The sequence below is a fragment of the Gadus morhua genome, chromosome 12, assembly GCF_902167405.1.
Source record: "Gadus morhua chromosome 12, gadMor3.0, whole genome shotgun sequence".
NCBI classification, from domain to species: Eukaryota; Metazoa; Chordata; class Actinopteri; order Gadiformes; family Gadidae; genus Gadus; species Gadus morhua.
Window position 1 is genome coordinate 16,034,564 of NC_044059.1, and position 23,554 is coordinate 16,058,117.

The window sequence follows — 23,554 nt, forward strand, 5'->3', positions numbered from 1 at the left end:
TAGAGCTCATGGGACCTATGAGATCGAAAAATATGAATGGGTGTCAATGGAGAGAAAATTATTATTTTCTGGTCCCAGTCTTTATATGCCCTGGGTTACACATATGTTGTTTGTGGATTTAAATGATAATTTTTCATGCAAAGAAAAACTAAAAATTTTCGTAAAGAAATTTGATAATTTTAGGTTTTATGTGAGGCCACTTTGTGAACTACAGCTCTTCGCTGCTCTCGACGCATATGATATACGTCACCACACCCGCACTTGGAACTCGGCACAGAGATGGCACATAGAGATGGCACATAACTAAAACTCCCCACATGCCCCGATTTATAGTGGTTTTCACGTCTTTCTATGCTTTAATCCTTTCCTTGAAAAAAAGTGGTGAAGTGGAGCAGAGAGATCGCCATCTCTGTGCCGAGTTCCAAGTGCGGGTGTGGTGACGTATATCATATGCTCACAAAGCGGCCTCACATAAAACCTAAAATTATCAAACTTCTTCACGAAAATCTTTAGTTTTCTTTGCATGAAAAATTATCATTTAAATCCACAAACAACATATTTGTAATCCAGGGCATATAAAGACTGGGACCAGAAAATAATTATTTTCTCTCCATTGACACCCATTCATATTTTTCGATCTCATAGGTCCCATGAGCTCTACCGGAAGGGGCGTGACTTCCCCACTCTAGAACCATCAAAGTGACTCTTAACTTGTTATATTAAGGTAAATTAAGGCAAAAAAGTTGCATAGTTCCCCTTTAATAGGTGGAGGAGGGGAGAAGTGCATCACCAGAGATGTAAAATTGAAACCCATATGAAGATCACCATTACTCTTACAACACAATTGAAACAAAAAGGGGTTCATTTCATAGCTTCCAATCTGCGTGTCCTACGTAAGACGCAACGCTGTGGAGACGCGCTTTGCGCTTTAGCCAATAACATCTCTTCCGTCGAGGCGGTGCGCTAATCGCAGGCTTTGTTTTGGCTCAATGCAACTTCCTTCCAGTTAGGTTGACAATACGTGTCAGGCACAGGCCACTTACTTACAAACACAGATAGCATAAACTCAGCAAAAAGGTGAGTTTTGAGGAAACTGTAGCCATCTCTGTGTATCGCTGCCAAGGCGTTTGACAGTTCCTTGGTTGTTGATTTCACGGGCGCTCCTTGTCAACTACTTAAAGCTAATGGTGTGAAGCTAGCCTGTCCGTAAGACTACCGAAGCATTTAAGTCTGCCTTAAGACGTCCATAGCCCTCCAATAGCCCGCCATGCATGTTCTTGATGACACACTTGGCATAATCTACGCTCGTACTACATGGTCAAAGTGTGTATAATGCCACACGTGGGATACGATGCGATGCTATAGTGAGCTGTCTCAGTAGATCGATGGCATAATAGGAACTCCGTGTTGAAGTGTTACTGAGCAGAAATTAGATTAGCGATTGTTGGCATGAAAAGCGGCACTATAACGGATAGTAGGAAGTAAAGTTCGTAATATCCAAACGATAACCAATGGTTGAGTCTATTCTGTATACTTAATTTCCAATTCACTGTGATTATGGTCAACTGGCTTGATCTCCTATAAATTCCCGTCCAACGTTTAGATGCATGCGTGGTAATGCCTACTTGCATGCGTGGTACTCTGTCCTACCAGTGCGACAGACGACCCTGTGGAAATGCCTCTAAGCATGAAGTGTGTGAGTGGCGGGTGCGGGCCGGGACAGGTGCCTTTATCTGAGCAAGGTGAGCCTCCTCCGGTAGCAGAGGAAATGGATCCGCTCGGGGCTGGTGCTGGAGCAGCAAGAGTTGTGCATTCTGACATGGGAGACCCCGGTATCGTCAAATCTCCCAGTGACCCCAAGAAGTACAGGTAAGCTGGTAATCAGGGCAACCAGTAACCAATCGCATCAACCCCAGGGCATGGGTTTCCGTGGCAATTGTATTGATGAGGTTTATGTTGATATCGACACATGGAAGGATGGTGGCGCTAAATGCCAAATTATACCTCCGTCAAGAATACGCCGGTGCCTGAAATCACAAATTCAGCAGCACAAATCCCCCTCCCTCACCCCCAGGTACATCCAGCTGGCCAATGGCCTGCGGGCGCTGCTCATCTCAGAGCTGAAGGACGGGGAGTGGGGGGGCACGGCAGTGGAGGCTGATCAAGATTATAAGGAGGAGGAGGAGGCGACGGCGGAGCCGCGGCAGGAGGACGACGAGGGTGACTCGGGAGAGGGGACGGAGGAAGAAGAGGAAAAGGAAGAGGAGGAGGTGGACAGCGACTTTGAGGAGCTGAACGAGGAGAAGGAAGCAGGGAAGAGGGCGAGCAGTGAGAAGCAGGTACGTGTGCGTGTGTGTGTGTGTGTGTGTGTGTGTGCGAGTGCACGTGTGTGTTTGTCTCACTTGTGTGTGTGTGTGTGTGTGTGTGTGTGTGTGTGTGGTGTGTGTGTGTGTGTGTTGTGTGTGTCCAGTCAGCAGCTGCTCTATGTATTGCCGTCGGAAGTTTCAGCGATCCGGAAGACCTAGCAGGCCTGGCCCACTTCCTAGAGCACAGTGAGTCTGTCTGTGTCTCCTAGCTGTCTGTCGGTGTCTTCTAGCTGCCTGTCTGTGTCTCCTAGCTGTTCTAGCATTCTCATTATGCGTCTGTGTTCTATTGGTCTGTATGTTTGTCTGTCTATACACCATTCAGACTGTCTATCTCTCTCTGTCTCCCTGTCCTTATGACATCTTTACTAGTGTCTGTCTCCCCCTAGTGGTGTTCATGGGCAGTGAGAAGTACCCCGCTGAGAACGGCTTTGATGCATTCCTCAAGAAGCACGGGGGCAGCGATAACGCCTCCACCGACTGTGAGAGGACCATTTTCCAGTTTGATGTCCAGAGGAAGTACTTCAGACAAGCGCTGGACAGGTCAGAGGCTAGATGATGTAGCCCCGCAAGCCACGCTGATGTTCTATGGCGGTTATCTCCTAACGGTGGACCGCGGCCCGGGTCCGGACCAAGTGACGGTCCTATCCGGACTAGGGATGCAAATTATCCAGTAATTCATTAATCGATAGTTGTTTCATCTTATTGATCGATGATCGATTAATTGATAAGCGGCAATTCTTCTGAGAAACTGAATTTCCCTCTGAATAGGTTCTATCTACTGTACACGTAACATAAAATGCTATCTTCCTTATGATAAAGAAAAAATTAAAATCATATTCCTCAATCAAATATTATTCTGGGCTCACTTGAGGGCAGGGAATAACATTTTGGTAGCATATCAAACATATTCTGAATAGAAAATATCAAAATATTACACAGGCTACTTAAAGGTTGGGTATGGGATTTGCGAAACGCCAGCAGATTTTGAAAACACACAACTCGAATGGTCCTACCCCCTCTCCTTCAACGCTGGCTCTGACTCCACCCATTCCAAGTACATGGACGCGCAATCATGCACGAGCGCGAACACAGATGCGCGAGGGCGAGCAAGGCTAGCTAGGTTGGGGTTTAGGGTTGTCTTCTAGTGCTAGGTCCAAATGTGGATTAGCTAGTTAGCTAGCTCCAGTAGCTACCGCAGGATAACAACAAACAGAAGCTTGCTCTGGGTCACGAGCTTTGAGTACGTGCGCGAAGGGGTCACGCGCGGGGAGCGGGGGAGGGGGTGTGCAGTACGACTGTTTGATTGACGTACTTACTGTCCAATGCCACTCGGTGGTTCTGGAAATCATTGGATGGAGTTTTTCGAGCCCTGCCCGTTCCACAGATGATTGACTTGTTTAATTTTCATGTCAGTTCTAACTCAGTGGCTGTAAGTGGGTTATAATAAGGATTTCAAGTAATTTTGCAAAAATGGCCAAAAAAGAGAATTCCATACCCAACCTTTAAGATAAAAATAAATTAGGCATTCTCTCATCTGCGACATTGGAAACATTAATAGCGGCAGCATAAAAAACATACATTCCTGAATATAAGAATACAATACTATGTAGGCTACTTTAACATGAAAATAATTAAAAGAAAATAAGGTGTCACATGTGGACTATTAGCAGGATTTATAATCCCCGCTTAAACTGGGAAATGTGACTATCACAATAACATTAATAGACCAGGACTGGACTGTCGTAGCTCTAGTTAACTTAAAATATATGCTGCCTGATGATAGTTGTGTCTGTCTTCGTAAAACAAAACAAAAACATCCCTAGTGCTCCTAATCGCATAGATAGACCTATCTATTTTTGTTCAAGAATATCAGCATATCAACATGGTCAGGAGTAAGTCGTGTGCGCAGCCTGTTAAGTTAGGCCAGCTGCAGTGAATACACGCAAAAACTGTGATGTAACTTTCTGCAGTCAAGGAAGTCCAACAGTCTGTTGTGAGGGCGACATTCGCGGTTGCAAGTTGTGTTTTCAACACAGCCTTCTTCCTGGCGTAGCTTGCTTCCACGCGGGATTGTTATGGTTGTTCTAGAGGGGATATTGTACCCTGGCTCGCTGTACTTTATTACCTCTCGAAATCTCTGTCCGTCAACAACATTTATCAGCAGCATGTCTGTAGTAACCATGTTACATATCCACTGGGTAATGCCCTCTACTTTCGTGGAGTCACATACCCTTCGTCCCAACGCTGTGGTGATTGTAGGCTGAGAACCACTCGCTGCTTGTAGCACGGCTGAATGTGACATATTTAGGAGGTAATTCAACAAAATTGTGGACTTGTTGTAATTTAAAATACTTCCACATGCATGCATTTGGTGTCTTTGTCGTCATTAACCAACTTAAAGTGGCTCCATACTGCACTCCGTTTTGCCCTCTTCATCCTCTCACGCCTCATGCCCACTGCATCTGTCCGTTGACTGATCCCCATTGACTTTGAATGGGGACGGACGCGCAATGCATTGTGGATCCGTTCGCTCCGTCAAAAAGTGGAAAATGTTTTAACTTTTTCGGCAGCGATGGATCCGTCATCCAATCAGCTCAGCCGCGGGTAAGTGCTGCAGTGCTTTTTATCTCTCAGAAGGGAAATTGGAAATATTTTGGCTGAAAAGGAAAAACCGTTGCAAGAACTGTCGGATCCTATCTTGCTGGCAGATTCGGCTTTCTTAGTCGACATCACAAAGCATTTGAATGTGCTCAACATCAGTCTACAAGGGAAAGATGCAGTGGTGAGCCAGCTGTTTGCACACATCAAGGCCTTTTGAAGCAAGCTCCAGCATTTCCAAAGACACCTGTCACAGAGGGAGCCCAGCGCCGCACTTTTCCCTGCGCTGCGCGAGGTCATGGACAATTTTTCAACGGAGAGATATGCAGCTATCAACGCATCTCTCTCCGCAGAGTTGAACGGGACTTTTATGGCATGGAAAAGGATATTTCACTTTTCTCATCTCCCTTCTCCGTGGACCCGGATACTGCCCACATCCGCTGCAGTTGGAGCTAATTGAACTACAGTGCCATGATGAGACAGCAGCAGCTCTCACTTACTGACTTTTTTTGTCAGCTGGAAAAAGGCAGATTCCCAGAGATGCGAACGTTTGCAAAGAGAATGCTGAGCTTGTTCGGCTCCACTTATTTGTGCGAGCAAACATTCTCTGTTATGAACTTGAACAAGAACCGCTTGAGGTCCAGACTAACTGACGCCCACCTGCGTGACATTTTACGCATCTTGACCACTGCTGTCAAACCAGACTGACCCGTGTCCTGCAACCAGATCTCAGTATCACCCCTCTCATTAGTAAACAGTAAGTTGCCTGTTTCTCCGTCATGTAAAATGTTAAATTGAAGTTTCTGAGTGGGTAAATGTAAGCTTCATGGACAAATATGCTTCTTAACTTCACAGTATTCATTACCTGCTATTTTTGTCATTCAACAAATCTGAAAGAAACACTGAATTAATTTGTAGAAACTAGAGCTGTAAAGTAATTCAAATATTGAATCGCATTAATGTCATAGTTAACTCGCGATTAATCGTGATTAATCACACTTTTTTTTGCTGCCAGCCTTTTAGTGAGATCAGAGAGGGTTGAGAAGGACAGTAATAAAATATATTTGATAAGATGGATATAAGAGAGACCCGCAGTGAATTCAACCCGGTCTACTTGACATCGGGGAGGTGCATGACAGTGGTAGACCTACCGTAAAACTTCAATAGCCCAGGCTTTTACTTGTTTCAATCACTGAACTTTCGAACAAAACTCTGGCTCAGCAAAGATGGGCAATACTATAACATTTATTATTTAAACCAGTATGAATATTCCTACCGTACTGCCTAAACACATTACCAGGCGATCGAATAACACGCACGCGGTGGCGGATTGGTAATCGGGGAGAGTCGGCAGAAAAGCCTGAGCTGTGCGCCAGCAACCTCACTCACTCAACAGACTCAACACTCAAAAACTGTCGACGTCGCAACCAAGTCGATTTTGTCTAGAGGGGAGTAACTGAGCTGCCCCTCCCGAAGTGGTACAGCCCAGGTGGGCCTTGAACTGCGCTTGTTCAGAAAGACGTAACAGCTAATGACAACATTTAACTCTTGTGCAGGCTCGAACAGAGTGACACACAAACACCACACACACTTTGATGGAGTTTTTCACCCGCTCGTATCCTTGCTTGCCCCAACAAGTTTGTGCGGCGTGCTTGTTGTTTTGTTTCCGGGGTAGCTAGATCCGGTATGGTGTTGTAGTTGTTCTAACGTGAATAGTTGTTGCTAGACAGCAGTAGAAAAAACGACAAAGTTTGCCAAGCAAAAAGAGCGGTAATCGCGCGATAAAAAAATGAACGCCGTTAAAATTGGTTTGCGTTAACACTGTTAATAACGCGTTAAACTGACAGCACTAGTAGAAACCTATTCTCACCTTTTGGCTTAGGGTGCACTCACACTAGGCCATCTGGCCGTGGCCGTTGGCCGTTTTCACACCTAACCGTGCTCAAATGGCCCCATTGTTCTCTGGCCTGCACTCACACTAGGCCATGTGGCCGTTGGCCGTCGCAACTGTGGCCTGGCCACGGTAGGCTCTTGTACACACGTCATCACGTCGTAACACGTCATCACCAAGCGTCCGCTGCATGGACCATAATAAAGTCTGCCGGCAGTCAGAGTTTTAACAACAATGGACATCAACACAGAGAACACACCAACAGTTGAACCGCTTGACGCGATGTTTACCGTTTAATGGGAAAGAAGGCTTGTCGCCTTTATTATGGCCGTGGTCGTCGCATGGACTCTACGTCATCCAGCTCAGGTTGCGTAGCCGTGCCGGCTCATTAGCATCTGTACCATAGCGGCCCGTACCGTAGCAGCACACCTCTCCCAAGTGGCCAAATTGGCCTGGCCTGGCCAGACTGGCCACACTCACACTGGCAGATTTGAGCACGGTTAGGTTTAAAAACGGCCACGGCCACGGCCAGATGGCCTAGTGTGAGTGCACCCTTACACTGCCACTTTAAAGAATTACAATAGGCTATTGTTGTTTGACTGTACAGTTCCTGATACTTTGTTATGGTCAAAAAGTAGTCATTTGAAATATGTCTTCTGAAATTAACCTGGACGGGCTATTTCTCACTTCTTGCTTGTGTGGTGTGATCTGGAAATGTTCTAGACCTATTGTGTTTATTTTTTTGCATGTGCATTTTTTATGGTAAAATTTGTTAGTTTCCTATTGTTCTGAGTTAATGAAATTGAAGAAAAGACAATATTTTTATTTGACTGCAATTGTTTGTAATACAGTTTATGTGAATTTGGTATGGTCAAAAAGTAGTCATGAAATCATACATGTCTTCTCAAATTAACTTGGACAGCTATTCCTCAATGCTTGTTCCTTGTGTGGTGTGATATACAAGTTGTGAAAGAGTTTTTTTCTTCTAGCATTCGTTTTGGTCAAATTGAAGTCTATTGCATATCGTCAAATAAAAATGATGAAATGCAATTAATTTGCATGTGACTTTATTATGGTCCAAAGATATGACGGGAGAGGCATTCGGCCCTCGAGGCATTTAAATTGTTCAAATATGGCCCCCTTTGAAAAAAGTTTCGACATCTTTGGTTTACCAGAAGAGCGTTTGGAATGAGAAAATGGCTTGCTCGAAAATTAGGAAAGTTGACCATAAAAAACCGACATTTTAAAGATGAATGGACTGACCAATAGATCTTCATTCTCCTGCAAGGCAGTACTAAACAGTACTTTGTATTTTATGTGTTGTAACCGTGGCGCTGATAAAAAGTGGGAATATTAAGCGGCATTATGAATCCAAACACAGATCCCCAATAAAGTATCCCCAGAATTAAGAGCGCGGAAATGTAGGCCTCAGTAGGAGAGGTCTACGCGATTATTCACACACTCATTTACAGGCCAGCAACGTGCAAAAGAATGCTCACTTAAGATTGCATGGATTTTGGGGCAACATAAAAAAATAATCAGTGACGCGACTGTTGTGAAGGAGTGCTTGGAACGCTGATGCCGAGACGTTACAAATAAAGCAAATCCCAATGTCAGCTTCAACGACGACCAGAAATCCGAAATGTTATCAGATGACGCACTGTCACAGCTTGATGCGGCTGTTCAGAGAGTCCCATGCATGCATATCCTTAGCCATTGATGAGTCTTCAGATGTAACGGATAATGCCCAGCTTTTGGTTTATGTGCGATTTTTTTTTTTCATCAAGACAAGAAAGAGATCTGTGAGGACCTGTTGGGTCTAACGCCACTTGAGACACACACAAGACGAGAAGATATTTATGAGGCTATTAAGGAGATGCTGTCAAAGAGGGGGATTGATCTAAAAAAGGTTGTCTCAGACACTACAGATGGGATACCTGTTTTGCTTACTTGAAATGTAGGCCTAATGCACTTTGTTTACTTGAAATGCAGGCCTAATGTACCCGTTTTGTTTACTTGAAATGTTAATATGTGTTACTTAGTCTTACTGAAAATAAATACATCTGAAATTATAAGGAAATATGCCGGGTTGATTGCATTTGACGAAAGTAAGCTATTAGGAGGTTGTAGGTTAGAGGTTCGGGCCTTTCTTGGAAGGAATTTTTAGTAACTACCTTGTCCAATTTTAGTTGAAGACCCTTGTTCTATGGTGTAGCCAGCGGAACACAGAAAATACCGCTGGTCGTTTGATGCTAGCTGCTGTTGGCTTCTGCTAGCTGCTCAGCTTATTGGTGGTTAAAGGTTGATTCTGATATATCATGTATTCATCTTCCAGGTGGGCTCAGTTCTTCATCTGCCCTCTGATGATTGAGGAAGCCATCGAGAGAGAGGTGGAGGCAGTGGACAGTGGTGAGTCTCTGTCTCTGTTCCTACTGGCTTCCTGTCCGTCCATCTTATTGGCTTCCTGTTCTTGTGATCTCCAGAGTACCAGTTGGCTCGTCCGTCAGATTCTCACCGAAAGGAGATGCTGTTCGGCAGCCTGGCCAGGCCGGGTCACCCCATGGCCAAGTTCGGCTGGGGTGAGCAGCCTAACCTCAATCTGAATAGTATATATCCGTAGAAAAAGGCCCTGATTTTATTAGTTATAGTGACACAACTTACCATTATGATGCAAAAAGTTCTGCCCAAAAACAATTTAAGGTTACTCTCTTGAAGATTCTCTTTCTGTCGACCATTAAACCCATACTGCCTCTTGTTGTTCTTCCGACAGGCAACGCCCAGACTTTAAAACAAGAGCCCAAAGAGAAACAGATCAACACCTATCAGCGGCTCAGAGATTTCTGGAAACGCTTCTATTCCGCCCACTACATGACCCTCACCGTCCAATCAAAAGGTACTATTGCCCGGTGTGATCCTGGTCGTCCAACGCTTGCCAATTAAACATTATTAGCCCCGCCCTCTGAATGAACCTAGCCGCCAAAAGGTACCTTTGCCCTATCCATCCAATCAAATGGTGCTGTCGCCCAAACCACTACATAACTCTGGTCAACTCATGGTATGTGTGTGGCTGTGTCCCAGGTGGGTGGAGTTGATTGTTCTGTGCTCTGTGTTCTGCAGAGACCCTGGACACGCTGGAGGAGTGGGTGAGGGAGATCTTTGACAAGGTGCCCAACAAGTAAGATGGACACCGCTGTTTGTGTGTGTGTGTGTGTGTGTTTTTGTGTGAGGGATTCGGGTACGTGTTATAAGTCATCATTTAAATCTATTACAGGTATGTGATACAGGTTTGGGTGTGTCATTCTGTGTGTTTCAGCGGTAAACCCAAGCCAGACTTCTCTCATCTCCAGGAGCCCTTCGAGACCCCAGCGTTTAACAAGATGTACAGGGGTAAGGGTCCAAACCCCGGCTAACTGTTACTAAGCAAGGCATCAGTTGCAATAAGTAATACTAGCTACTACTAAAATGTAATGATTTGCTGATTTTGACACTACTTATTCTTGATTGTATTACTTTGAGTATTGTTACATTTAGTTTTGTATAGTATGGTATATTGAGTTCTAAATAAATATTAACTTGTGTGTGTGTGTCCCCCCCCCCCCAGTGGTCCCGGTGAGGAAGGTGCATGGGCTCACCCTCAGCTGGGCCGTGCCCCCCCAGGCCCGTCACTACAGGTAAGTCCTGGTCCACAGGTGGCTTCAGTGGAGGATTCCTATTGGGTCTTCTGCAGAGCGATAACATCCCTGCCTGTTGTGCTGTCCTTCCATGTGTTCTCTGGCAGAGTGAAACCCCTTCACTACATCTCATGGCTGATTGGCCACGAGGGGAAGGGCAGCATCCTGTCAGTGCTCAGGAAGAAGTGAGTCATTATTTATGAAAGAGGAGTGTGTGTGTGTGTCTCTGTAACATGGCGACCAGAGCAAACGCTGCCTCACCATCCTAAGCACGCACCCGTCGTGGCTGCCGCTGATAACGCTAGGGATGTGAATAAGTCAACATTTTCATGGTTGAATAATCAGTGGGTGGTATGAACGAATAATTGATTAATCGATGTGTGCTGACTTTCACATGGCAGCCATGGATCATCGGCAAAAACGCAAAAAAAAGGTTCCTACTAAGTAGTCCTGCTAATCAAATTGTCTGTTCAGCCTTCAAAACGAGAGCTGGTAAATTGTGAAAAATGCATTAAGACAATCAGAAAACGCGGTTATATGCTATAGACCAGGGCTATTCAATTGGCGGCCCCCGGGCCAGACCCAGCCCGCGGAGGAATATTTACTGGCCCTTTTAGTGAAAAAAGGGGCCGATATGAGCTGCCCTCTCTCATCTCCGCGCAGCACAGCGTAGACTTGCTCCGCAAGGCGGCGGCCACAACAATCCTCCCCGCACGCTCCCGCTACGCTCTGCTTAGTGAGCTTTTGCATTGCTCCTCTCAACTGCTTGGCGCACTCCACTTCGAAGTTCGCGCCTAATGTTGTTTTGATGATCGTTCTGCCTGGTTGAATCAACACAATGTAGCTTTCTATTCTGAAAAAGTGAAAAGTATACTCAGAAAACCGACAATTCAATAGCGAATGGACACGGAAGTATTTGTTTGGATTTGCCATTGGGAAGCCTGTGGGTTTACTCTGCAGCGAGTGTATATTGGTGTGTAAAGAACTGAGAAGGCATTTTAAGATAAATCATGCTAACTTGGACACCACTTTCCCACTGGGCTCTGATGCTCGCCGCCAGAAGATTTTGGGGCTAACTTCATGCTATGAACAGAGACGCCGAACCCTAACCGATGTTCAGAACAAGAGAGAGCAACATCAGCATCACTACGAGTCGCCTGGACATTAGGCAAAAATAAAAGGCAGTTTACAGATGCTGAGACCGTCAAAGAGTGTATGCTTGCATCGATCGAGGAGGTGGATAGAGATGAGAAAACCCGAAACAGCGTGATTGATTCAATCAAGAAAATTCCCATCTCTGACACGTCAACATCAAGGATAGTAGAAACCCTTGCATCGGATGTTTTTGAGACTCTTCTGGACAAACTCAAAAAAGCGGAGGTGATGTTGCTAGCTGTTGATGAATCAACCGACAGCAGCGATGGAGCACAGCTGTGCCTCTATGTTAAATTTTCTGATGGCGAGTGCTTTTGTGAGGGTCTACTTGGATTAATCCCACTGGACACATGACAGGTGAGAAAAAGTAATTTCATTCTTCAGAGAGAACCAGTTGGGGTTGGAGCGTATCAATATGCTGGTTACGGACGGTGCGCCAGCAATTGTCGGGCAGGACACGGGGACTGTCCGCTAGGTTGGCAGCACTGGTGTAGTCCAGGGTATACGTGGGTGTACGGCGTATACCCACTTATTATTCAGTCAGCATTGCGTTTACCCACTTCTAAATTCCCCCAGATGCGCACCATTCAGTTGTATCTGCAAGCCAAATTGCCCACTTTTTCCTGTGCGTTCACACCAAACGCGACGGGGCAACAAGATCCCTGTGAGGGACCGGCGTGGTCGCCCCACGTATCTGGGATACGGCCAACTGGAAATTTCGAGTGTGGGAAAAAATGAGGGCAATGGACTGAGGACTAAGAACAGTGAAGTTTAATTCTCATTAAAACATTCACAAAAAAATAGAGCAATGTTCCAAAAGCAAAGGAAATGGCTGCATCAGTCAGCAAACAAAACTCAGATAAGAAAACATAGCTTAACCCAGGGGTTAATCTAAACCGGGAAAGAGGGGCGCTGCGCCTCCTTGTTTCAACCCAGCGCCTCCTTGTCGAAAATGTTAAATTACTTAAAATCTCCCGGAATGGAGAGCGAGCGAGCAAGACCGCTCACAGGAGACAGACGTGCTCCTAACCGCGTTCGCATCTGTGTAGCGAGCGCGCAGCACAACAGAGAGGGATCTAGAAACTGTGCATGAGGCAGTGTGCACGTGAGCCTCAGGCGCCTCCTGATTGGCCTGGATCGGTAAGTCAACCAATCAGTTTACAGTATAGGCGGGCTTTTATCTCTTCTCCCGAACCAAATGTATCAGTTCAGTGAATCTGAGAGTGTCTGAGAAGAAAGAAAATATAGCGTTTGGTGACTTAGTTTACAGTGTTTTTAAAATGTTGTGCCACGGGGTGAAGAAAAGCGAGGATTGTCTTGCAAATTTTCAAAAGCTCCCCCCCCCCTGTCAACAATCGCTCCATACCCCCCCCTTCCCCCCCGTCAACAATCGCTCCATACCCCCCCCCCCCCCCCATCAACAATCCTCTGCCTAGGGCCCCCACACTCCCTAGAATCGACTCCCTAGAAGTCTTTCGTACTGGCCTCACGTCAAGCCAGCACCACCTTCAGCCCCAAACACCAAATGAGAAAGCCCTTAAATAGGGAAATGGCAATTGGACCAATCACGGCCGTATGGTAGGGCTGCTCGATTATGGGAAAAATCATAATCACGATTATTTTGGTCAATATTGTAATCACGATTATTCAAACGATTATCTTTGAGTCTGAAAACGTGTTGTATTTATTCACCAAGTCTCTCCCAAAAAAAACGTTGTAACTGAGAACTTTGAAATTACGCCTTAAAAAAATACACAAAATGGTCAAAAATAAAATGTTCCAATCTAAAATTATAAACAGATATGTGTCCAGCTGTTCTGACCTTTCTATAAATCATTAAAATAAAAAAATAAAAATAATAATAATATTTAACAAAAAATCGGATAACTCGATTATGTTAATTTTCTGATCGTTTGACGCTAAAATCGTAATCGCGATCAAAATTCGATTAATCGCCCAGCCCTACCGTATGGGCCAGACCATTAGTTGGAGGAACATTATTTACCTAAAGCTACCAATCCAACATAACTGAACAGAAAGTACATTGTGTGAATACTAAATAAACATGACACTAAATAAACAATCACCAAATAGATATATACCCACACCCTGTGCACAACCTAAAGATATTTACAAAACAGCTGTTTTTATCAACACCCCCCTGGGCTATTCCCTGATACCCTGATCCTAAGCTCCCTTACCACACTGCCCCCTACCGGGACGGAAGACCAATTTTAAACCAGCCCAATATAATAAATATATATATACACACAAATTAATAATAATAATAATAATTTCTCTAATGCGAGAGAATGAGAAGGGGGAGGATTTCACCTCACATTTCCCACCACCTCCGGAGTTTCGCCAACAGGATGGCGAGACAAAAAGTCTGCCACAGTATTCTGCCTTCCCGCTCGGTACTGCACCGTGAAACGAAATGGCTGTGTCACGTTAAAATTGTACCGGGGGCGAAAATTGTACCGGCCTACGTCATCAGTTGTTGACAAATTCCAAACCTGCCTGGCAACAGACGACGCGATCGTCTGTTGCCTGGCAACGGGCGATCGCGTCGAATGACGTAGAAAGGTTCTTGAACATTCGCGAACTTTCATGCTCGTTCACTCCTTCATTGAGCGTGACAAGACAGGTTTTTGAAACCTGCTTCAAACACTCAGTTTACTAGCTAAATTCGATTAAATAATTCAATACAATACAAATATAAAGTAAAAACAAGTGTTATCTAGCGATCCGTTATTATTAGAGCTGTCAAGCGATTAAAATATTTAATCGTGATTAATCGCATTAATGTCATAGTTAACTCTAATTAATCGCGATTAATCGCAAATTCTTTTTCTATGCTAAATATCCCTTGATTTTTTTGTCCCATAATTCTTCTCATTTTAATTCTCTTATCAACATGGTGAAGTGCATCGGCTTGCCTTGTGCAAAAGATTTTTTATTGATAACAACATTGGCATATACACTGATCAAAACAGGACGATACAAAAAAAAAGCCTATAGTGCAATTAAACGACTGCTGTGAACAAATGTCATTTGAAAAAAGCAGTCAGGCTACTGCTTCTTTGTTTTGAGCCAAAGAAAAAAAATAATTGCGTTAATCGCGCGTTAAAAAATTTAACGCCGTTAAATTTGGTTTGCGTTAACGCCGTTAATAGCGCGTTTAACTGACAGCTCTAGTTATTATGTTATTTGGTGGGTTAGGGCAACATAAGTGCGAATGGTTTTTGAAACCTGCTTTAAACACTCAGTTTACTAGCTAAATTTGATTGAACAATTCAATACAATACAAATATAAAGTAAAAACAAGTGTTATCTAGCGATCCGTAATCTGTATTATGTTATTTCGTCTTTGGAAACATGAGCCGAAAGTTTTTTGAAACCTGCCCGGCAACGGACAACCCAATCAAATCAGTTGTCAAGTTGTCAACAACTGGTGACGTAGGCCGGTAAAATTTTCGCCCCCGGTACAATTTTAACGTGACAGCTGCAGTGCCAAGAACCAGCGGGTGATGCAAGCATTTGAGTCCTTCATGCTCCCCAGCCACCGCAAGGCGCGGTGATAAGTCTCTAGTGTAAAGTCTCTACCCAGCAGGTAGTATTTCAAAGTGTCAAGTGCCCACTTGACAGCTAGGCACTCTAGCTCGACTGACGCATACCTGGTCTCCCTGGGGAACAACTTGCGGCTTACATAAGCTACAGGCTTCATGTTGTCCCCCTCCCCTTGAAGCAGCCCCAAGACCAACACCAGATGCGTCGGTCTGGACAGTGAAGTGCTGTTCGAAGTCCGGGCTCTGGAGCACAGGATCCTTGCAGAGCGCCCCATTTAAATCCAGGAACGCCCGCTCCTGCTCCTCCCCCCACTGTATCTTGGCGAAGCCTGACTTCCTGGTCAGGTCAGTCAAGGGAGCTGCTCGTCGGGTGAAGTCTGGCACAATCCGGCGATACCAACCCACCAGACCCAGGAACGACCTCACGTCCTTCTGAGTCTTGGGGCGTTGGCATTCCTGTACCGCCTGGACCTTGTCCTTTTGTGGCCGAATCACACCCTGGCCTAGAATATGGCCAAGGTACTTCACCTCCTCCTGGGCTATCGCACACTTGAGCGGGTGGATGGTCAGCCCCGCCCGCTGGATGCGCTGCAGCACGTCATCGAGGTGCCGCAGATGGTCTTCCCAGGTGACGCTGTACACCACAATGTCGTCCAGGTAGGCTGCCGCAAAGCTGTCTGTGCCCGCCAAGACGATATCCATCAGTCGCTGGAAACTAGCTGGTGCCCCCTGCAGGCCAAAGGGCATTACCAGAAACTGGAAAAGCCCCTGTGGGTTCCGAAAGGCTGAGCAATGCCTGGCCTCCTTGGCCAAGGGCACCTGCCAGTACCCCTTGCATAAATCCAGGGTAGTGATGAAGGACGCTTTGCCCAGGCGCTCAATCAAGTCCTTGAGCCGTGGCATTGGGTAAGCGTCAAAGTGTGATTGGGCATTCACCTGACGGAAGTCAATACAAAAGCGCATAGTGCCATCCTTCTTGGGCACCAGCACCACCGGGTTACTCCACTCACTGGAAGACCTCTCAATCACCCCCAAAGCCAACATCTCCTCCACCTCGGTTTTGAGGCACGGCAGGAGACGCTCAGGAACCCGGTACATCCGTTTGCGCACAGGGGTAGTGTCTTTGAGGGGAATGGAGTGTTCCACAATGGTCGTGAACCCCGGCCTTTCTTGAAAAAGGCCAGGAGGCAATCCCCGCTAGCTCCTTCTGCTGGCGGGAGGTCAGGTGAGACAGGTCCAGGGTGGAGGACTGCTGGCTGATGGGGAAGAACTGCTCTGGACACTCCTCCTCCGCCACAGCCTGCACCCTGAGCTGCAGTTCCGGTGGCCTCTCATGCCACTCCTTCAGAAGGTTGACATGAAAGGTCCGCCTGGGTTTCCGTCTGCCAGGAAGGTCAATCTCGTAGGTCACCGGACCCATTTTCCGCACCACCTCGTAAGGCCCTTGCCACTTAGCAAGCAGCTTGTTCTCCGAGGTGGGCAGGAGAAGCAGAACTTTCTGGCCCGGTTGGAGGACCCTCTTCCTGGCAGACTTGTCATACCAGGTCTTTTGTTGTGACTGGGCTTGCTCCATGTTGGACCGCACTAGCTCAGTCATCTCCTCCACCTTGTTCCTCATTTCGAGGACATGAGCTACCAGGCTCTGGGTCATGGGCGTCTCAGGTCCCGCCCATGCCTCTCTCAGCACATCCAACGGGCCCCTCACCTGTCGGCCATAGAGCAGTTCAAACGGTGAGAAGCCAGTGGAGGCCTGGGGAACCTCCCGGTAGGCAATGAGCAAGTAGGGCAGCCAGTGGTCCCAGTCCTTCCCATTTACTGCAATAAACTTCCTCAACATGCCCTTTAACGTTTGATTATAGCGCTCCACAAGGCCGTCTGTCTAAGGGTGGTAAGGAGTGGTCCGAATGCCCTTAATGCCTAATAAGCTGTACACCTGCTTTAAGGTCTTTGAAAGGAATGCAGTGCCCTGGTCAGTGAGGACCTCCTGGGGAATTCCTACCCTCGAAAAAAGTTGCAACAGGGCCTGTGCTATTGGACGGGCTGAAATCCTGCGCAGCGGGAAGGCCTCGGGGTAGCGGGTAGCATAGTCGCAGATTACTAATATATACCTGTAGCCTGTTTTGGTCCTTTCCAGGGGTCCAACAAGGTCCATTGCTATGCGGGAAAAGGGAACCTCTATTATAGGGAGTGACTGTAGTGGGTAAGGGCTAGTTCTCCTATTGCTAGTTACCTGGCACTCGGGACAGGTTTTGCAATACTGCTGCACATCGATATAGAGCCCTGGCCAATAAAACCTGGCTGCAATCCTTTCATAGCTCTTGGCATTACTCAAGTGACCTGACCAAGGTATTTTATGACCCATAGCTAGCACCCGTTCTCTGAGCTGTTTAGGCACAACCAGCTGCTCTGCCCTGCCCTCTCCTGGCTGATGGTACAACAGCCCTTTTCTTACCCGGTAGCTCTCCCCCGACAAAGCTGGAGGTACATCTGTGGAGGTCTCATCAACTTCACTGACCTTGTCAGAAGCTTTTAGCAAACTCTCATCCTCTCTCTGTAACTGTTCGAAATTTGCATCTCACCCCAATCTGCATCTGGTTCTGCAAGTGATAACTCAGCATTTCTCTCCACCGTGCCTACTAGCCTATCCCGCCTGACCTGAATGCGGGTCTTTCTACCCCTCACTCTGGCAGGAGGAGCGGTTTCTCCTTCTGCAAAAGGCATGTCCCTTAGGGTAGCTAGCTCAGCAGGCTCTTCTGTCTCTTCTTCAGGAGCCCCTGCTCGGTTCTGGGACCTGGTGACCACCACATTAACTGGCTTGCTGGCCTGCACCAGCTCTGGCAGAACCAGTATATATCCTGGCCTATGACGACCGCATGGCTCAGCCTCTCTACCACACCAACAATCATCTGGTACGCCTGCCCTCTGACCTCCAGGTAGACTTCAGCTGTGGGGTACTCATGTTCATCCCCATCAACACAAAGAATCCTGAGGTTCCTACCCTGAACAAAATCCCTTGCCTTCACTAGGTGGGGCTGCACTAGTGGCTTCCTTCCCATTAACTAGGACAGTGGTAGTCTGCAGTCTTCCCCCAAAACCTGTATCACCCTCCCCTGATCTCGGGATACAGCTATGGCCAGAGAGTCTAGGCTTCAATTTGGGACAATCAGGCTTAATATGACCCTCCTCACGGCAATAGAAGCAGACCACCGGTCCTCCGGGCTTCTGCCCTTGCACTACTCTAGGCTTGTCATACCTATACGACTTCTGGGCAGGCACTCTATTGGGCTCATTAGTCTTTGGACCACCCGCATGACCAAAACCCCCAGACCTACTTTGGGCTGCTGGAAGAGAGTAGGACTCCTGTCGGAAACTCTTTTGGCCTCGCCGCGCCGCCATGAAGTTCTCCACCAGCTCTGCTGCGCTCTGGCCACTCTGGGGTTGGTGCTCTTTCACCCAGATTCGGATGTCTGGAGCCAGGGTCCGGAGAAACTGCTCCAGGATGAGCACTTCTGCCACTTCTTAGACTGATTTATCCGCCGGCCTGATCCACTTTTCAAAGAGATCCCTGAGGCGGGTGTACAGCTCTCGGGGGGACTCACCAGGTCTGACGTCCGGTTCGCGGAACCTCCTCCGGTAAACCTCCTCGTTGATTGCATACTTGTGAAGGATGGCCTCCTTCACTCGGTTATAGTCAGTGGCATGATCCATATTCATCGCCACATAGGCGCTGAGTGCTTTGCCGGTGAGGTAGGGCATTAGAAAGACTGCCCAATCCTCTCTTGGCCAACGATAAGCCATTGCTAACCTCTCGAACGTTATGAGGTACTGCTCAATGTCGTCATCCTCTTCCAGCCTGGGAATGGCCGCCCTGGGCCAGGTCACGGGCGCTGCTGGTGCAGGTGCTGGTGCAGGTGCTGGTGCAGGTGCTGATGCCGGAGCTGGTGCTGGATCTGGTGCAGATGAAGGCCTCCGGTCAGCCTCGACGTCCTCCCTGAGCTGGTTCAGCTGCATATGGACACTCCTCCAGTGCTGCCCCTGCTTGGACGCCTCCCGCTCCAAGAGCCTACGCACCGTGGCAAGGTCAGACCCCTCAAGCGGGTCTCCGCCGGATGCCTGGTCCTCTCCATGGCCGTCTTCCTCCTCCATCTCCAGTAGAACCCCTCGGGACAGCCTCTGCTCCATTCGCCGCCAGATTCGTCCTCGTCCTCGCTGTCCACCGAGTCCTCGTCTTCCCCCTCGTCTCTCCAGTTTCTCAGATGGCGTCGAAAAAAAAGATCCCACCACTGCCACCAAATGTGAGGGACCGGCGTGGTCGCCCCACGTATCTGGGATATGGCCAACTGGAAATTTCGAGTGTGGGAAAAAATGAGGGCAATGGACTGAGGACTAAGAACAGTGAAGTTTAATTCTCATTAAAACATTCACAAAAAAATAGAGCAATGTTCCAAAAGCAAAGGAAATGGCTGCATCAGTCAGCAAACAAAACTCGGATAACAAAGCATAGCATAACCTAATCAAAACATAAGTCTTTCGTACTGGCCTCACGTCAAGCCAGCACCACCTTCAGCCCCAAACACCAAATGAGAAAGCCCTTAAATAGGGAAATGGCAATTGGACCAATCACGGCCGTATGGGCCAGACCATTAGTTGGGGGAACATTATTTACCTAAAGCTACCAATCCAACATAACTGAACAGAAAGTACATTGTGTGAATACTAAATAAACATGACACTAAATAAACAATCACCAAATACATATATACCCACACCCTGTGCACAACCTAAAGATATTTACAAAACAGCTGTTTCTATCAACACCCCCCTGGGCTATTCCCTGATACCCTGATCCTAAGCTCCCTTACCACACTGCCCCATACCGGGACGGAAGACCAATTTTAAACCAGCCCAATATAATAAATATATATATGTACACACAATATAATAATAATATTAATAATAATAATAATAATTTCTCTAATGCGAGAGAATGAGAAGGGGGAGGATTTCACCTTCTCACAATCCCATACAAAGTGAACGTAGATTTTTTCACGAGAGAAAACCGGCTTTTCATTTGTCGCGCCACACTTTCGCCGTGGATAGGCGAGCGCGTTCATGAGGATATGTGGCGCGACAAATTCGCTCGAGTTGAAATATTTCAACTTGGAAGCGAATTTCGCGTGATGACAGCCAATCAGCCATTCAACAGCGTGGCCACTGAGTGACGTGTGTAACCTAACAGCCAATCACCGTTCAACCGTCAAACTCAGTGCAGTGCAGTTCGGGGTGAACTGCAGCATGGAGGAGAAAGTGATTGTTGCCGTTTGCGACTCCCGGAGCTCTATATATAATAGTATATATTATAATTGTATACATAATATCACGGCCAAAAGCTCTGTGCGCCTCCGGATGGCCGTAGCGCAGGGAGCTCTCATAGGGATTTGGCTTCTGGGGGGTTGTTTACCGGCCTTGCTATGGTTTCTAGTCTTGTGTGTTCCAATGGTTTATTAGGTAGGCCCATCTAATAAATCTCTTTGTAATCAATACTTCATTCACTGCCTCTTCGAGGTGTCCATTATCAGGAATTAATGGACTTCACGGAGGCAACCGTCATCCAATGCGCGACGGACGATTCGTCGTCCATTAATTCCTGATAATGGAGACCTCGTCTGGCATCATCCCTTACTTATGCTTGTGTATTGTGTATATTGTTTTTCTGTATATGATTAATAATAATAAAGCTAATATTGCGACAGAACAAACATTAGTTCTGTCTGTTATTTTTTGTTTATTTGAATGGGAAAAAATGTTAAGGTTCCAATGGCATGCTACTTTATGGATGCTTTCATATAGATCTTATTGGGCCCCTAACACAGTATTTGAACACGTTCCCGACATTCAGCCGTGGTGCAGAATTACAGCCACTACGAGCCAGTCTCACATTGAGCTTTCCCCAACAGTGCAGTTTCGGTGTCCGTAGCTTTAATGCAAATGAGGAGGAGAGAGGCGGGTCAAGGAGGAGGGTGGGGGTGTGACCCTGAGCAGCTTGCTGCCACGGAACCATGCGCGGTTTACAGTGGATGTATCGCAATGGCGAGGCGCACACAGCCTTTGGCCGTGATCTTTAAATATTCGGGAGTCCTGGAGCTCTATATCTAAATAATATCATATGATGCATAGATATCTATATCTTATCATATATATTATCATGGCCAAAAGCTGTGTGCGCCTCCTAGACGATATTATGGATCTCAAACGACTGCGTCAGGTTCTCAGAGTTCTTCCACGTCCACGTCAATCTGAAGTAGACTGAACGACGACATGGAGGAGAAAGGGATTGTTGCCCACGATTTTCTCCCGCCGGAGCCTTGCCGCCTTGGCAGCGGGCAGCGCTTAGGCACCACCGCCTCCTGCATAGGGCAGCGGTCAACGCTGAGGCGGTGGTCCCTCGGCAGCAGGCAGCGAGAAGCAGGGCTCATGCGGGAGACAAGCACGGGCAACAATCCCTTTCTCCTCCATGGTTGGTTCATGTACTTCAGGGAGTCAATGCCAAAGTTCCTTTCCCCCAATTCCTTCTCAACAATGGCTGAGATATCCCCACCTACGAGTCTCGTTGTGGAAATACCAGAGACGAGAGTCCGACGTGTTATGCGCCATAACACCAACAGCAGAACGGTTATCCAAGTTATGAAGTGTAGGCCTACAACACTTGCATTACAGTCCTGGAGCTCTATATCTAAATAATATCATATAGCCTAATAGGCCTACATATCCTATAACACCTATTATCACGGCCAAAAGCTTTGTGCGCCTCCAGACGATATTATGGGTCACAAACGACTGCGTTGGGTTCTCCGACGTCTCTGGTTCTTCCACTTCCACTTATTTAATTCCACATAGACTGAACCGCCTGCTGCCCGCTGTCCCCTGTCGGTTATCTGGGCGGGCAAGGCAGAGGAAGGGGTGGTAGCTTGGCCCCTTATGACGACCTATGGGGCTACATTCCAAATCAGCGCGCCTCAGCTTCCATTTCTTCAAAGGCAAGCAGGATTTCAGAAAACCTCAAAGTGAGATTTTCATGCCATGGGACCTTTAACGGTCCAATTGTTAAAAATCGTCTTTGACCCTCAGGAACCAATCATCGAATATTCTGACTAGGGATGTCCGATATTGGCTTTTTTGCCGATATCCGATATGCGATATTGTCCAACTCTAAATTTTCGATTCCGATATCAGCCGATACCGATGTCGATATTTGGGTTATTTTTCCTCAAACCTAATTTAGGTAACATTACATATCTCCTGTTGTGGAATTAACACAACATGCTTAATGTTATTGTGATGCCCCACTGGATGCATTCTTGAATGCAACAAGGCTTTCCAAATGTTAACATTGTCTGTGCAAAATAAGAAAAATACTTCAACTTAATTTAAGGGAAAAGTGCCATGTTTATTTTAATTTTTTTAATGGTCTCAGACAACAGTTTGGATTACACTCTCCCTGAGATAATCTTGACAATGCCCACAACAAATAGGGCAAACTTGACTTCACAAATGATAAAACATTGTACCTGAACAACTATGTGCAACATAGCAGTATGTTTCTTTAACTAAAACTCAATAACCTTAATTGAATAAATGCACAAATATGAGTCAATTACAATGTGCACTGTACTGCACAATTTTGAAAACATTTATTTGAGCTATAAAAAATAAAATAAAAAAATAAAAAATCGGTTTTGAGGCAAAAAAAATCCGATACTGATATTGACAGATATTACATTTTTATGCTAATATCGGGCCGATAATATCGGTGGGCCGATAATATCGGACATCTCTAATTCTGACCCATCCCTAGATAGCGCAGGAAAGTAAACGTTGTGGATTTATTATGGAAGTGATCAAACTACTGTTTGCGATGTGCATAATCATCACTTTAAAGTTGGCGTTTAAACCCGCATTACTCACTGGTAGAATCAGGCAACAAAGTTGGTGCGTTCATGACCCGGCGCAGATGGCAGCAGGACGGCCTGACTTTCCGTGTACACCCGACTTCTGCCCCCAGACGAGTGGACATTATTCCAGCATGAAGAGAGGACGTTCAGGAAAAGTTTGGATACAAAGCGATTGGAAGAGAACTGGGCTTCGACTTCGCAGGTGAAACACCGACAAATGGATTAAGATCAACCGTATCTTCTCTCCGTATCATCTACCAAACTCTCCCCGACACCCGGCTTCCGGACTCCCTCCAAGAGTGGATAGCGACGCAGTTACGCTTCATTCGGAATGTCATACAACCGCAGCAAA

General features: G+C 46.5%; 1 protein-coding gene across 1 annotated transcript in view; it reads left to right on the forward strand.

Annotated features, from left to right (window-relative positions):
- Positions 1–925: 925 nt before the first annotated feature.
- The window catches only part of nrd1b (nardilysin b (N-arginine dibasic convertase)), a 72,495-nt gene continuing 49,866 nt past the window's right edge, over positions 926–23,554 (forward strand). Inside the window, exons 1-12 of the mRNA XM_030371859.1 lie at positions 926–1,077; positions 1,654–1,869; positions 2,075–2,339; positions 2,471–2,552; positions 2,753–2,906; positions 9,191–9,264; positions 9,339–9,434; positions 9,626–9,748; positions 9,973–10,030; positions 10,169–10,242; positions 10,457–10,526; positions 10,634–10,711. Of these exons, the coding sequence (XP_030227719.1) occupies positions 1,676–1,869; positions 2,075–2,339; positions 2,471–2,552; positions 2,753–2,906; positions 9,191–9,264; positions 9,339–9,434; positions 9,626–9,748; positions 9,973–10,030; positions 10,169–10,242; positions 10,457–10,526; positions 10,634–10,711 (1,268 nt within the window). The 5' untranslated portion in view covers positions 926–1,077; positions 1,654–1,675. The remainder of the gene's footprint in view (positions 1,078–1,653; positions 1,870–2,074; positions 2,340–2,470; positions 2,553–2,752; positions 2,907–9,190; positions 9,265–9,338; positions 9,435–9,625; positions 9,749–9,972; positions 10,031–10,168; positions 10,243–10,456; positions 10,527–10,633; positions 10,712–23,554) is intronic.